Below are 14,032 nucleotides of genomic sequence, written 5' to 3' on the forward strand. Positions count from 1 at the left end.
CCGCAGACAGTAAATCACATTTATTTTGATTTAATATGGTAAATACCGGACACAAGCAGCATTTATCCCATTATGAGCAATTCATCTATAATTTGCATCAGATATTAATATATCATGTCAGTGACTGCAGTGTTATATAACTCATTATGTGTCATAGACTCATTTCCAAAAACGTCGATGTTAGCAGCTGTCAGTGAGCATCTGGTCTTAAAGTCCCACACTGGCTCTGCTTGGGTCATTGTTCCATCATGACCTTTGCTGGGTTTCTAAACGGTCTCTTCTTCTTACACTGCAAGCAAAGTCAAAACTGCAGTTTGACAGGATGAGGTCACAAAATGACATTTTCTCTTTAACAACTTGTATTCTTATTGTCAATAGATGGTCTGGTTCATCAATGGGTGCGTGGGAAATGGACTATAAGAACACTCCTCTGAAGTGTGCATTTATGTCTCTTCTTTAATCTCTTCATCTTGTTGTCTTCCTTTTCAGAGAGACGAGGCCAAGTGCCCATCCCTTCCCCACTCTTGCACATGCACACAGGACAGCATTGGCCCTCAGGGGCCTCCTGGACATTCGGTAAGGACTCTACCACGGTCATCCCTTTTTGTCCTCTGTCCTCTATCTTCACCTCCTTTACCTCTGTCTGTTTTGATGAGGTGATGATGATGATGATGATGATAAAGCCATAAGTCTCTCTGCTAGTATCGACTGTACAGCTATAATGCGCTACTTGACATTTGCCTGCCAGAGTGAGACTGAGGATGTCCTTCACATCAGTAGTGGTATTTTGTTTTCCTTTGGAAAGCAGAGGAGGACCAGTGGCATGCTGTGGGCTCAGGAGGAAGTGTCAAAAGATAATTGCCTGTTGGAAAAACAACAGTGAAAAAGTATTGAGGAGACGTCTGGAATATGTGTGCTTGGTAACCTCACTCAGCCCCTGTGAGGATTCGGGAGGGATTGGGGTTTTAGGGTTTTTTGGATCTGCTCCTTGTTACACTCACTGTGCTTGTGGCTCGTTGCTTTTCCAGGGCGGCCCGGGTTCTAAGGGACCACGAGGTGATAGAGGAGAACACGGCAATCCTGTGAGTAACGCCTTACAGCCCTTTTAGCACATGATAAATTGTTTTTTTTTTTTACAGGTTTGAATTTGTAACCATTTACTCTAGCAATGATCAATAATGCTAAATCGAATCGCTTCTCACTGCCATTGTTTCTCATATGTACTGCTCTGCTACAGCCCTATGTTACCTTGCACCATCAGACACCAAGTTGCACACATCTGAATTTAGTTATCGACTGTATATATTTCCGCCATTTGATTCAAAGGGGGCACTTGTCAAGTACATTAAAGGCCCATTTCGACTGTTGATGTTCATTTTCTATAATTGTGTAATAAAAAGTCTGATTAGACATGTTTATTTTGGAAGAGGGTGGTTTTAAAACATCTTTGCTTTTTGTCTGGGTAATGCTGTAGGGTTCTATGGGTCCACGCGGAGAACTAGGACCCCCAGGCTCAATGGGACCACCGGGACCACAGGGCCCTAACGGACTGTCTCTACCCGGAGAGCCTGTAAGTTGATCTACAATACAAAAGTCCAGCCAGGCAATAAATAGTTAAGAATTCATGGTAGACAACACATTATTTGTCATTATTAGATGTAAGAAGATGTAATTGTGTTTCCAATCCACCAGTGAGTGGTATTTATAGCTAAAGTCTATCCAACTAGACTGTTACAACATTTTCTAATCTGCAGTTCTTGTCTGAACATGAAGTCAATCACAGACTAAAAAGGATCAAATAAAGACTAAAGCTTCTTGAAAAAACTTTCTTTTCCTCTCCCCCCTCCTCCTCCAGGGTCGCCTGGGACCAAAGGGAGATCCTGGAGACCCGGGCCTGTCTGGCCTGCGAGTAAGTACTCCCCCTCTCATTTTGTGGTTTATGAACAGGAAACAGGAGATTATCCGTAGAGAGCAGCGTTGCTACTGGAGCCTGGATCCGATCCACATGCTGAGATTGAAACCACGCTCAGAGTAGGAGGTTTACCACGCCATCCTCAGGGAGACCCACACTCTCGAATCCGCTTGTTGATTGACAAACAGTAGAAGGTCGGTGATGCAGTTAAATAACTATGGAGCACAGATTCATGTTACCAAAGGGGAAATAGGGAATGGAACATGTTCTTCGACAGCCCTGTAATTGAAGATGTGCGTGTCTTGGTAAAGACTTCACCAACCGAAGCTTGAGCATCTTTGACTTTCAGTAGATGCCATTCTGTGGACTTCTTGGATGAAAATGACATTCACATAAAACCAGACTTACCTTTCCCATAACATTCAGTGTTCAACGTTCTTTGAGGTTGTTGACATCACGACCCTTTCGAGTCAGAAGCAGATTTGAAATCAGGCTTCACCCATTTTACATTTCAGGGGAAGGTTTTGGTGGAAGGGTATTTTTGAGTAGGCTGGCATTACATAGCCATTTCTTGGCCGAGCAATGTTCATTCATCCAGCTGAGGTCATTCAGCCAACTCCCACCATTCAACTGGAGAGAACATCGCCGCTGGTTGTACTGGCCTCTGAATAAGCATATTCAGACATGGGAGAAAGTGCTATTCTATTATCTTCCGCGCTTTTTGGCAGAATGGTCTCTACACAATAACGCCTATTATGACAGCACTCTCTATTCAGATTTCTAGGCGACATCATATTTCAACAGACAAGAGGGAAATTGTTCCAGTTTTTAGTTACAAAGATGATATATTATTTTTGGCCCAAGAGCTGGGAAACAGTTTTTGTCCCTGTGTATTACAGAGGCATCAGGGAGCTTTATAAATGTGTTACTGATCATTAGCGTTTGATTAGGTGTGTCTCCTTTTTTTTCCAGGGTTCTCCTGGACAGCGTGGTCCTCTGGGCCCCGCCGGACCAAGCGGAGTGCGGGTAAGCTCTACCTCTAGGCCTGCTTAGTGTGCACACTGTGTTCAAAGCCAACACATGGATTCAACACTTACTGTAGTTAAAGGACATGTTTTGCATGCGATCTCCCACTGAGCTCAGCGTATGGAGAAGGACTGCATGTTCTCAACTTCGTCAGCCAAAATAATTGACAAACGTATAAATATAATTAAAAAAGATAGATTCAAGGCTGAAACCAATATTACGTTCTGACAATGATGTATTGTATGAATGGGGTCCCCAGTGTGTTGTAACCCACGTGTGATTGTATGTTATTTCTACATAGGGGCCACCAGGAAAGGAGGGACCATCTGGACCCAGAGGCCCATCAGGGCCCATGGTGAGTGTGTGTGTGTGTGTGTGTGTGTGTGTGTGTGTGTGTGTGTTTGTCTCTTTGTCTTTGTGTTTTGCAGAAAAGAGCCAAATAAATATTCTTTGGAGCATGCTTTCTTTCCTGATATATCTGCACCAATTACTTCTCTGGCTCCACAGTTGCACTCTGCTGGAACTGCACATAAAAACAGCAGACTCTAGTCTGTAGGCCCCTTCACTGGTACGGGGATGGTGCATGCACCTCCTTTTTTTTCCTGTGGTTTGAGGAGGTCTGAATCTACTTAATCCAGCCATCAGGCAAACAGGCAACATGTACAAAATGTACACGCATCATACCATCCTCAATGCTCCAGGATCCATTAGCGGTGGCTGGTCTGTATGTGTATGTGTGGGTGTGTGTTTGTGTTTGTGTGTGTGCATCCCATCCCAGTTGGCAGTGTGGCATGCGTGTGTTTCCATCTCCTCTTTAGTGTTCTTGGCAGCTTGTGCCCCCCCGTCCACCCACTGCAGATGTCTATAAGCATACATCTCAGTTTAAAGCTTGTTACACAACCGTTAATAGGGAGCAGGAGTTAAATGTTGCAATTGTCTTAATTGTGCAGTAATTATAGATCAACTTTCTTTTTTAGGGAAACCCTGGAAATCCAGGTGTACCAGGAATTACTGGGAAACCAGGAAAACCAGGAGACACGGGAAACCCAGTATGTACTTAATAACAGGACACACATTTTTAGGAGAGGTTGCAAACAAGGTTGTTGCTTGTTCTGACACCGTTCTTCATGTTAACAGGGAACTGTTGGCCTTAAGGGAGAGAAAGGAGAGCGGGTATGTATTGCTTTTCAGGAAATGACCATATACCAGTTATCGTAAAAAACCTGTGTCATCTCTTCATGAAAATGTTTTTGTTTTCAAGGGAGACTTTGCATCCCAGAACATGATGCGATCCATTGCCAGACAAGTGTGTGAACAGCTTGTGAACAGTGAGCAAACCTTTTCTTCATATTTAGGGAGCTTTAAGGTCATTAAAACATGAATCCAGTACAAATCCAGCTGTTTTGGTTCTTTTCTTGCAGGTCAGATGAGCCGAATTGACATGATGGTCAACCAGATTCCCTCTGGGCATCGTAGCAACAATCCAGGGCCAGCTGGTCCTCCTGGCCCTACTGGCAACCAGGGATCTCGTGGAGAGCCCGGACAAGCTGGTCGAACTGGCTTCCCTGGAAACCAAGGTTTACCTGGAACTCCAGGAGAAAGAGGTACTTTATTTCTTCTTTTTCTGTGTTACAAAGCAGCAGGCAGAAAAATGATTTAAAGGCAATGGTTATATTGAATTATTAGACTTTGGTATTAGTCCAACATGAGTGGAATAACAACATAACAGCATCACCTTACCTTGTGTAGTCTGATACAAGTTAGCATTGCAAAATATTAATAAATCCTGGATCTAGGTTTTATTTATGCCCTTCAGGTTTCTACTCATTTTCAGATATTGGGCACTTTTCCTGAAACGTGCTTTTTTGGTGTGAAAATATTTTGTTCACCTATTTTCTCTGTTGATTGCAGGTTTGTCAGGAGAGAAGGGAGAGAGAGGATCTCCAGGAACTGGAATCAGAGGACAAAGAGGTCCAAATGGGACCCCAGGTAACACAAGGCGTTCTAAATACCCCATTTTTGTTAGTCGTCTCCCATCACAATGAGGCAAGGAACACAAGTGATTACATGATCACTGTTTGGTTACAACTTAATCTTTACAGTAAAATGCAGTTTCTGTGAGCGTCCTCACCTTTTTGTGGACTTTTCCATGTCACAGTACTCCCATAAGCACAATTAAAATGACACATTCCAACCCAAGGCTAGAATTGACCTACAGTGCATGTGTCTCAGGCACCTTCGTTTGAGCAGCTGCTCTGCATCAATTTTTTGGAGGGACCTCGGATATATTCCCATTTCTTTCTTTTCTTAAGGATTTATGTCTCGTGTATATCGAACTTCTCCAAACATTTGAAATATAATACACTAAATGGAAGGTATTTACGTTCATCAATAAGGGGAGAATTTCTGTGTCTGGAGTTTAGACGGTCTTCAGTCAGTCAAGGTCATGATGCCATTGTTAAAAAATCCTATACGACTGATTTGTCAGTTTGAAAAACTGCATAGCATTTCCTCAGTTGGAATTGATATCCAATAAGTTCTGACTCTGAAAAGTTCACCACTTCAGAAGACTTTCTTTCCCTCGGGACGCTTTTGCAAAGCTGATGTCGACCCCACAACACCAAACACTCCTATGTCTGTTTCTGCGAATGAAGAGAGAAGCAACTGAGGACCAGTGGGAGGAAGCACATACTGATGACTCACTTTTATTTGTGTGTGTATGTGTGTGTACTGTATATGCATGTGTGTGGGGAATCTGATTGTGGTACAATGAGCTTTCTTTGGTGGCTTCATCGCCAACACATGGGCTCACTTAAGGACGAGAGAAAGAGAGAGGGGAAAAATTCCATCCTGAGTTTTTACCGTCTAGACAGATGGGGCCAGGGGTGGGGGGCTCCACAAAGCCCCAAACCTTTTTTAATTGAGCCATTGAGAAATTCAAATTACAGTGCTGCAGCCCCGTGTTACCCCTATCAAATTCCACTGAAGATTTACGGGTGATGTCAGTGGTCTTTTGTGCCGAGCTCCAGACACGGCCTTCACCTCCAACTGGCCTTACTCACCTTCTCTCCTTACTCACCTTCTCTTTCCCCTTTGCAGGACCACAAGGAGAGTCAAGAACGGGACCCCCAGGTGCTTCTGGCTCCCCTGGGCCTCGTGGACCTCCAGGTCGCCAGGGCACTTCAGGGGTGAGGGGACCACCAGGACCCACTGGATATTGCGACTCCTCTCAGTGTGTTGGCATTCCTTACAATGGACAAGGATACACAGGTACACTCAACACTGTCTAGGTCCTGCATGGTACTACATTAGATACAAGACTAAATGTATGCAGACTAATTACATTTGCAACTCAGTTCACTACTTCTTTCTTTGATAATGTATGGAGATATGAAGTGTTCAAGAGTAATGATGCTTGAACAGAAAACTGTTATTTCCATAAGAAGTTCACCTGATCGTTCGCAGAGCCCTGCCCCTCTTACTCTTTGCTACGCCTGTCAAGCTAGACTGCTCTTGCATGGAACATAATGCGGTTTAAAATGATAACTTGGCAGATTCGCCATCACAACTCATAGTCATTTCTGAAACAATAAGATAGGTGATGTGATGACGGTGTCACGAGCAGATTTAATCAGACTCACAGAGAAGCACAGAGAAGCTCGGTTTATAACACACGCCGAGATGGAGTGCACCTTCATTTTCTTCTCAGGACCCCATTACTCCACTATATCTTTACATAGCAAATTGTTGTTTGCTGCTATATGAATGCTCTGAATTTCAAATATAGCACCGTAAAATATGATATCTTTTAATCCATTCCACACCACACCATTCTACTTTTATAGAAGGGATAGAAATGTGCAGAAATCCAAAGCTTCACAGGCCTGCTATGCTTAGTTACCGTTGCTAAATGTTAAACGCTAAACTAGGATAAGACAATCTATTTGGGGGAGGGGTTTAGTGAATAATAACGCTGGATAACGAGTTCCAATATCTCCATACATTGAATGTACACATTTTAAAACTGGCTTGTAAAGCATTCTAGCTAATTGTGTATGATGACTTACATTAAATCAAAATGATACTCACACCATCCTTGAACTATTTGCAGGTGTGGCATAGCAAACGTTCTAAGTCACCTGTGCCGCTTACTCCCGTTTCTGAGATGTTGGCCCACTTGCTATGGCCCATGTAAGGATAATCCCATGGACATAATTATTGAACAATATACACAAACATTACGAAAGCCCCCAAAAAAGCAGACGGAGCAGACTGGCACTAACATCATCTCACAAGCTACCGTGATGGCAACCTGCTGGCCTGTTTGCATCTTGAACCACAACCCGTTGGGAAAAAACAAAACAAAACAGACTGAGCATTTCTACAATGGAAGGAGCATGTACAAATACCACCCCAAACAACTACTAACAAAGAGGATTTCATAACTGAAAGCAATGTTAATGTAGCGGTGATATGTGTAAATAAAACTAATTTTGGTGCTATGTAAATGATTGTATGAACCAGGACATTTTACTAAAATATCAAGTTAACATCTGTATTGAGCTTGTGCCTCATAACACTCTGCTTACTTACCACCAGCATAACCTCTGTTTACGACGCCTTAGTGTGACTTAGACAGCTCTGGTCCAGACTGAAGCATGTTCCTTGTGTCATTTTAATCATCATGTTTTATGTGTAAGGTGGCCAAATCAGTGCTGAATATTGCTCTCCTGCTATTTGTGTTCTTTTTGTAGTATGAGCTGGTTATTTTACTACGTCTTATTATCCAATAGCTCGATGGATTTTATTATAAATGTTATCACAGCATTTGGAACATTCTTTTAAATTTTTTTGCTTTTGATGGTACTTCGGGTAGCAATAGTAAGACACATGGTATTTGTTTGAAATTCCAAAGTGCAATATAATTTAAATTGTGCATGTGAAAAGTTGAAGACGGAATCCTTTTTTTATTGGCCGTCCCAAATATTTTTCTAGCCAACAACTACCAGCCTGGACCTGAGGTAGAGACTATACCTGTGGAGCCAGCTGGAGAGTTTGAGGCGATACAATCACCTGGTTACTCACGAAACCAACGAGGAAAGAGATCACTACCACACGACAGAACAGAAACACTAACATCATAGCTACAATGAGGAGTTCTCAGAAAGCGTAATATTGAAATAACTTCCATGAGGATGAAGCGATTTTCCGAATAAAAAAACTAGTACTTATATGGGTTTGATACCCCTGGCTATATTGAACATTTATTTTTTGACATGAGACAATTTAGCAAGATGAATACATACTTACATGTTTGTTCATTACAAACCTGTGTGCTTGCTAAGTGTTCCCTTTTTAAGCATCTGTTTGTAATATTACTGCAAGTGTTTATCGGACTTCTCATGTGAGAACCAGCAGAAAGTATGTACATAAAGTACATTATGTCTGACTTTGAAAATGTTCAGACTATCCATGTTACTTCAGAATATAAAGCTGTTTCAGATTCTCCAAAACTAAAACCAAAAAATGATTTGATCCCCAACGATTTGTTCATTGTGATGTTTTGTTAGGCCTTTAAACCAAATGATCTGACTTACTGTAATAAACCAAACCTTTTTATTTTTATTTTGTTTTGTTTTACCAAAGGTGGAATTGCATGTTTGTGTTGTATATTTACTGAGGATTTCTAAGTCAGAATATAGTTGTTGTTTTCTATATATGCAGTTTGGATTTGCTTGCAAGACTATGGACATAGAATTGCTTTTCTCATGTTTGAACTACACATTTTGTGAATTCCACACAGCCTTATTTTCTTATTTATTTCTGAAACAGAAGAGGCATTTTTCAATAAAACTACTGAAAAAGTAGCGTTTGTTTCAGCTTTCCAGTTATTTGTTGTCTTTTGCTGTTACTTCTTTAACTTCTCACAGTATGTGCACATTGACTGACTTCTGAACATGCACCCCTCTCCCTTCTTATACCAAACGCCTCCAGACGAAACAGAGTTCATTTGATCTTACATGACAAAACATTTTCTTTCCAACTTAAGGCCTTTAGAAATATGCTTTGAAGTTTGAACCTTTTTTTGTTTTGACAGCTAAAGACATTTTCATGCCAGAATGTCAGGTAATGTCAGGGAAACAAAGAAAAAAAGGAAAGCATGAAAACAAACATTTTCAACATGTGAGCTACTCCACAGTCTCTTACACTCACCCAGTTGGCTTTCGTCCTATCAGGTTGTAACGATTAAGCATAGGCTTCCATGAGGAAGCAATGCAATTGAGACCAGATACTGGCTGGAAAATCTTTCAGATTTCCGCCCATTTCAATGTTAAAATGAGAGATGGATGAGGTAAAGGAAAGACTCACAACATTGCTGTTTATAGCGATGAAGGGAAAGCATGTCTGAGGAGGAGTTTTGCGCAGAAGAGATAAGGACTGAGGGGTTAGGTATCTGACCGCCGCATGAAGATATGGGATACAGCCTTTATTTATATCGAATAGGTGTCTGAACAGCTTGTACATGTTAGTTGGTGAGGAGAGGAAGAGTAGAGAAAGAGCTTACAAATGAGAGGACAGTCTGCCATTTAAATCTCTCTGCCACAGTATTGTTACACATGGGAGAACATAACTAAACCCACAGGTTTGGATGGTCTCAGTGGACACTTCATGATGGGGCCTTTCCAGAAAGCCAATACTTACTTTCCAGCAACACTCTCCCAGACAGGCCTTGTTGAAATATGTTCACAGCTGTCCAAAGGGATACCCTGCTCTTTATTTCTCAACATCAGGCTCTGGTTTTGGTTTGAACGTCCTTCTGTGTCCCGGTCTGAGATGGTGATGTAGCGCCTTTTCTTCCACCATGACCAATTATATGGTTTCCCTCTAGACTCAAATAATAATGTAAAACTGCTTCTTCAGTGATGCCTGATGCCATCCTCACCGTAACCCTGTCTGGTTTCTGTCTGCTGATTATATTTTTTAGTTTGTTGACAAATCCAGCGGGCATCTGTGTTCATTTTGTGGCAAGGGTTTCAAGTGGGCTGTTTCAGAGTCTGCGGCCATTACAGATTTTAACTAACCTGTTTTATCTCTGGTTGTCTTCTCACAGACAACAAAGTGTCTCTTCCCAGGCCTATTTTGTAGCTTTTAATCCCCAAAACTAAGGCTTGAATGTGTTGTTTTGGCTGCTGACACATTATTCCCTTGCAAAGTAGACATGGCTAATCATAGCCTACAGCCTATTTAAACATCCAGCAGACACTGAGCAACATTGGCATTTACTTATAATGTTTATGGATCCAAGTTTGATATTTGACTGTAAGTCAGTAGCACTGCAGACCAACATCTTCCTGTTAGCTTTGTTGAAACTGTTGGGGCGGGACAAATTTCACCTTTATCATTCTTATTGGGAGATGTGACCTAATAAATTCCCATCAAAGCTCCGGCCCACCTTCAACCTGATCAGCCAGATTAATTGAAAACACCTGTGTGAATGTACAGAAGCTTTAAAATCAAAACAACGAGCTGAAAGATGCTAAAATGCTCCACAGAGTGAATTAACTGAGCCGGGTGATTTTCTGCAGATTCATCACTACAAGATTGCACATTCAACAGTTCTTTGATCTATTCTTCCTCTAAAAATATTGATTGGAGCAGCTTGAAACTGTTATTTTGAATGTGCAGCCAAACTCTTGTATAACTGCTTACAGAGGCTCTTCGGCAGTAGAAATATCCAATCTTACCACATTGTCAATAAATATTAGGGCGATAGGGTGAAGAAACTAATGTCACTGTGTATACGGTCACATTTTGTGTAATTTCCTAAAATGCTTTGTTGTGCTGTTGTAAAATGTCGGACTTGGTCAAACTGTCTAAACTTTTAAAGACTTTTCACTCGTTTTCAGTGTGGCGTCACATGTATGGCAAATTCCTAACAAGCGTGCGATATCAACGTTGGCTCCTCAAAACACAGCAGCCCGAGTTTCAAAGAAAGCCAAACTCACCAAGCCAATTCATGCGTTTTGGATTTACTGTGGAACTGAGTAAAAGTTTAGAGAAGATTGCGAGACATTTTTCTTGTATCTTTGTCAAACGATTCATTTCCTGACATTAATAAAAGTACATTTACGCAGAATCTTTGCACAGCGTTTTATATCGTTTCAGTGCCAAAAATAGAATGGAAGCAAGCATGAGCGCTCGGCAGCAGATGAGATGAATTAGTCTTGTATTGAAAAGTAATCACAAGAGATTGAAAAGTAGAATTTTATTTGGACTTTTAGGACTGCTATGAAAGCACCAGCATGAGAATAAGTGGGATGACAGCTCCATGATGGAGATCACATGCTGTGGAATACAGACACATGTGGAAAGTATTCCTATTTTCCTGAAAAAAGGTTGTAGACGTGACATTTATCATTACAATGCAGGCATAAACATTGAGCGGTTTCAAACCTACAATGGAGTAACGACAGGTTAACCAATATGGGTTCTTGATGACCATTAATATCATAGCTTTTTTAATTTTTTCATTGGATACAATCCAATATTCTGTTCTGAATGTATGCTTTGTTTTGATTTATTCCAATTTTATTTTTGCCAGCATTGAAACAAATGAACTCCAACTTTACAGGAAAATCGCGACAAATTAGTATGGATACGTTTGTGGAGACTCAATAAAACCAGTATTTAGTGAGTTACGACATACCTGTAAAGAGCACTATCACATCATACTGTGTATAATCTCAGCCTGGCTTTTATGTGGTCTAGAGAGGAACTCGCTGCACAAAGGGAACCAGACCCAAATGCATATGAACTGCTTTGCCTGCAGCAGCCACCCATTAGAACGGAGTGGCTTTGATTCTCGCCAGCCAAAACCTGAGGAAGGAATGAAGAAGTCCTTTTGAACTTAAAGGGGGGGTCGATTCCTCAGAGGGCACATATTGAGTCAGAATTTAGCATTCAGTAGGTTTCCACTGACTGAGACGCCAAAAGCAACAGCGGAGCAGCCATTGAATATGGGAAGAGGAAGAGCCAAGTGCTCTCCAGCTGACCTTGTAAAAACTGAGCTTTCATGGTAAAATATTCCTCTTAAAAACCTGTGTCCTCATCTGCCGTGGTACCTGTCCCCAAAATGTCTTTCAGAAGAGAAACCAAACGAGGAACTACGCAGCGTATTTTACAGATAAATATCACACTCCATTCCAACGGTCCCTTTCCCTGCTGCTTGTAGTATTGTTGAACTTAAATCACAAACACCAGACGTATAACTCACTCAGTGAGTGTAGCGCACTCAGTCCAGAATGGATGAGTGCAGTTGTGTAATGCTTGTAATGTGTTTTTTAGCCTTTTTGGTTTTCCACACGAGAAGTCTTAAAATCATGATGCGATATCATAATGATATCACCACGGTGATAACGGCATGCAATTGAATAATGAATCCTTGAGCAGCTCCTTTGTCAGAAAAACATCAGAAGAGCAACTGGTGAATTGTTTTTGCATAGCAGTCAAACAAACTTGGGTTATTTTTTTCCGTGCAAAAATACTTCCAACCACTGTAAAAGTGTACGCTGCACATGGCGCAAGTTTTCCAAACGGGCTTTTTTTTTTGGAGAACCATTTGTGATCACAGTTGGCACTAAACTCTGGGACACATAAATTGTGTTTCCTGCTTGATAATAAAAGTCACCTCAGTTCCCCAAGTGCGTTTAATGTGCATTAGCAGGAACTGTGTTTGCATTAGCAGTAACTTAATACAGCTCTATACGACTGTGGGAAAGGTAAATAGTGACGCTGATATTAATGTGATGACATTTTAAAAGCGTGAATGACAGACTCCGCCTCTAACAATAAAGTATATCATATAGAGAAAATAATATTATATGACAGTTGCTGAAATAATGCAGAGCATAGATAACATCTAAAACATGGTTTGATTTAATGAAAATATTAAGGACTCTTCTCTTGTTTAAGCTGTCTATTTTGCAAGGCAGGAGAATCTCTGGAAGTCCTCCACCCAGTTCAGAGCTCTGCCCTCTGCTGCAGGAAGCAGCGCATGGAGAGCACATCTGTGGAGATCACTAGTTAAGTGTTTTGATTCCTCTCCCTATCCCACAAAAAGGCTGCACCGATGTCTGTGAGAAGTCTGACCTATTCGCTGCGTCCGCTTTGATGCCCTGTTTATTGAGAGATGAGGGTGGTCTCTGATGTCTTGTTGTTGTGACTGGAAAGTTAGTGAGGTGAAACTCAACTGTGAAAAGATAGTGGTTGAACGTTGCATGCAGGCGCATAATAATATGAAACTCTGCCTTCTTATATATCCTGAATTCATCCAAGAGTGTCGGTGTGGATGAACGGATTGATTCAACCTTCTCCTCCATCCCCCCCCCCCCCCCCCCCCCCCCCCTGAGTGTATATGTTTTTTTTTCTCCTTCTTTCTAAGGCTGCATACATTTTCCCAGGCAGCTGGGAAATATTTTTGGGAAATAAGGCATCCCAACTTTTGTCATGGTCCATCTGTTTCTATTAAAGCTCGCTTATTTCAGCCTCATTCCCCAGTGCTCTCTGCCCAGTGGGGTTTTCCAATGTTACAAACCAAATGATGCAGAAAGGAAGAGTCGTGCGGCTGCATGCAGTACCTCTGGTTAGCATCTCATACTAAAGGTATCCGACATCCCTGCTTGTCGGCGACAGAGCATTCGTTAAGATTAAAGCATGACAACCATGTGGGGAAGATGTTACCGTGTGATCTTGTGTTGATTAAGTTACAGCAACCACTTGTAAATACAGAAAGACTGATTTGATAAAAGGACAGAGGGAAGGTTTAGTTGTTTCTAAAGTGGCATGCTACATGTTTGTCATCTGAAGTGGGCCGGAACAGGCCACACGAGTTCATGCAATCAGTTGTTGAATGTAAAATAAGAGGAGATGAAATAAGCAGTGGGCCTTGGAGCATAGAGCACATTCTGGGGACAGGATACAGCCACAGGACTTAACACAGTTCAGCTGAGCTGCACATAAACAAGCACTAAATGATGACCAGATATCTGTTGGTCTGCATTCCACATCTCTCTACAGAGATGGATGGGCTCCCTG

The 14,032-nt window shown here is 41.6% G+C and overlaps 1 protein-coding gene across 3 annotated transcripts in view; it reads left to right on the forward strand.

Moving 5' to 3' along the window:
* The window catches only part of LOC117725172 (collagen alpha-1(XII) chain-like), a 53,843-nt gene extending 45,701 nt beyond the window's left edge, over nucleotides 1-8,142 (forward strand). For 2 of the 3 annotated variants that reach the window (XM_034525184.1, XM_034525185.1), the window contains 13 exons: nucleotides 490-576; nucleotides 1,029-1,082; nucleotides 1,475-1,570; nucleotides 1,856-1,909; nucleotides 2,885-2,938; nucleotides 3,240-3,293; nucleotides 3,916-3,987; nucleotides 4,076-4,111; nucleotides 4,200-4,266; nucleotides 4,360-4,542; nucleotides 4,850-4,927; nucleotides 6,038-6,208; nucleotides 7,934-8,142. In XM_034525184.1, the coding sequence (XP_034381075.1) occupies nucleotides 490-576; nucleotides 1,029-1,082; nucleotides 1,475-1,570; nucleotides 1,856-1,909; nucleotides 2,885-2,938; nucleotides 3,240-3,293; nucleotides 3,916-3,987; nucleotides 4,076-4,111; nucleotides 4,200-4,266; nucleotides 4,360-4,542; nucleotides 4,850-4,927; nucleotides 6,038-6,208; nucleotides 7,934-8,082 (1,155 nt within the window). In that variant the 3' untranslated portion in view covers nucleotides 8,083-8,142. Of the gene's footprint in view, nucleotides 1-489; nucleotides 577-1,028; nucleotides 1,083-1,474; nucleotides 1,571-1,855; nucleotides 1,910-2,884; nucleotides 2,939-3,239; nucleotides 3,294-3,915; nucleotides 3,988-4,075; nucleotides 4,112-4,199; nucleotides 4,267-4,359; nucleotides 4,543-4,849; nucleotides 4,928-6,037; nucleotides 6,209-7,049; nucleotides 7,185-7,933 lie in introns of those variants that run through there. The other variant, XM_034525186.1, reaches the window with a different exon arrangement.
* The last annotated feature ends 5,890 nt before the right edge of the window (nucleotides 8,143-14,032 follow it).

Source organism: Cyclopterus lumpus, chromosome 22 (genome assembly GCF_009769545.1).
Source record: "Cyclopterus lumpus isolate fCycLum1 chromosome 22, fCycLum1.pri, whole genome shotgun sequence".
In the NCBI taxonomy this organism is placed as follows: domain Eukaryota; kingdom Metazoa; phylum Chordata; class Actinopteri; order Perciformes; family Cyclopteridae; genus Cyclopterus; species Cyclopterus lumpus.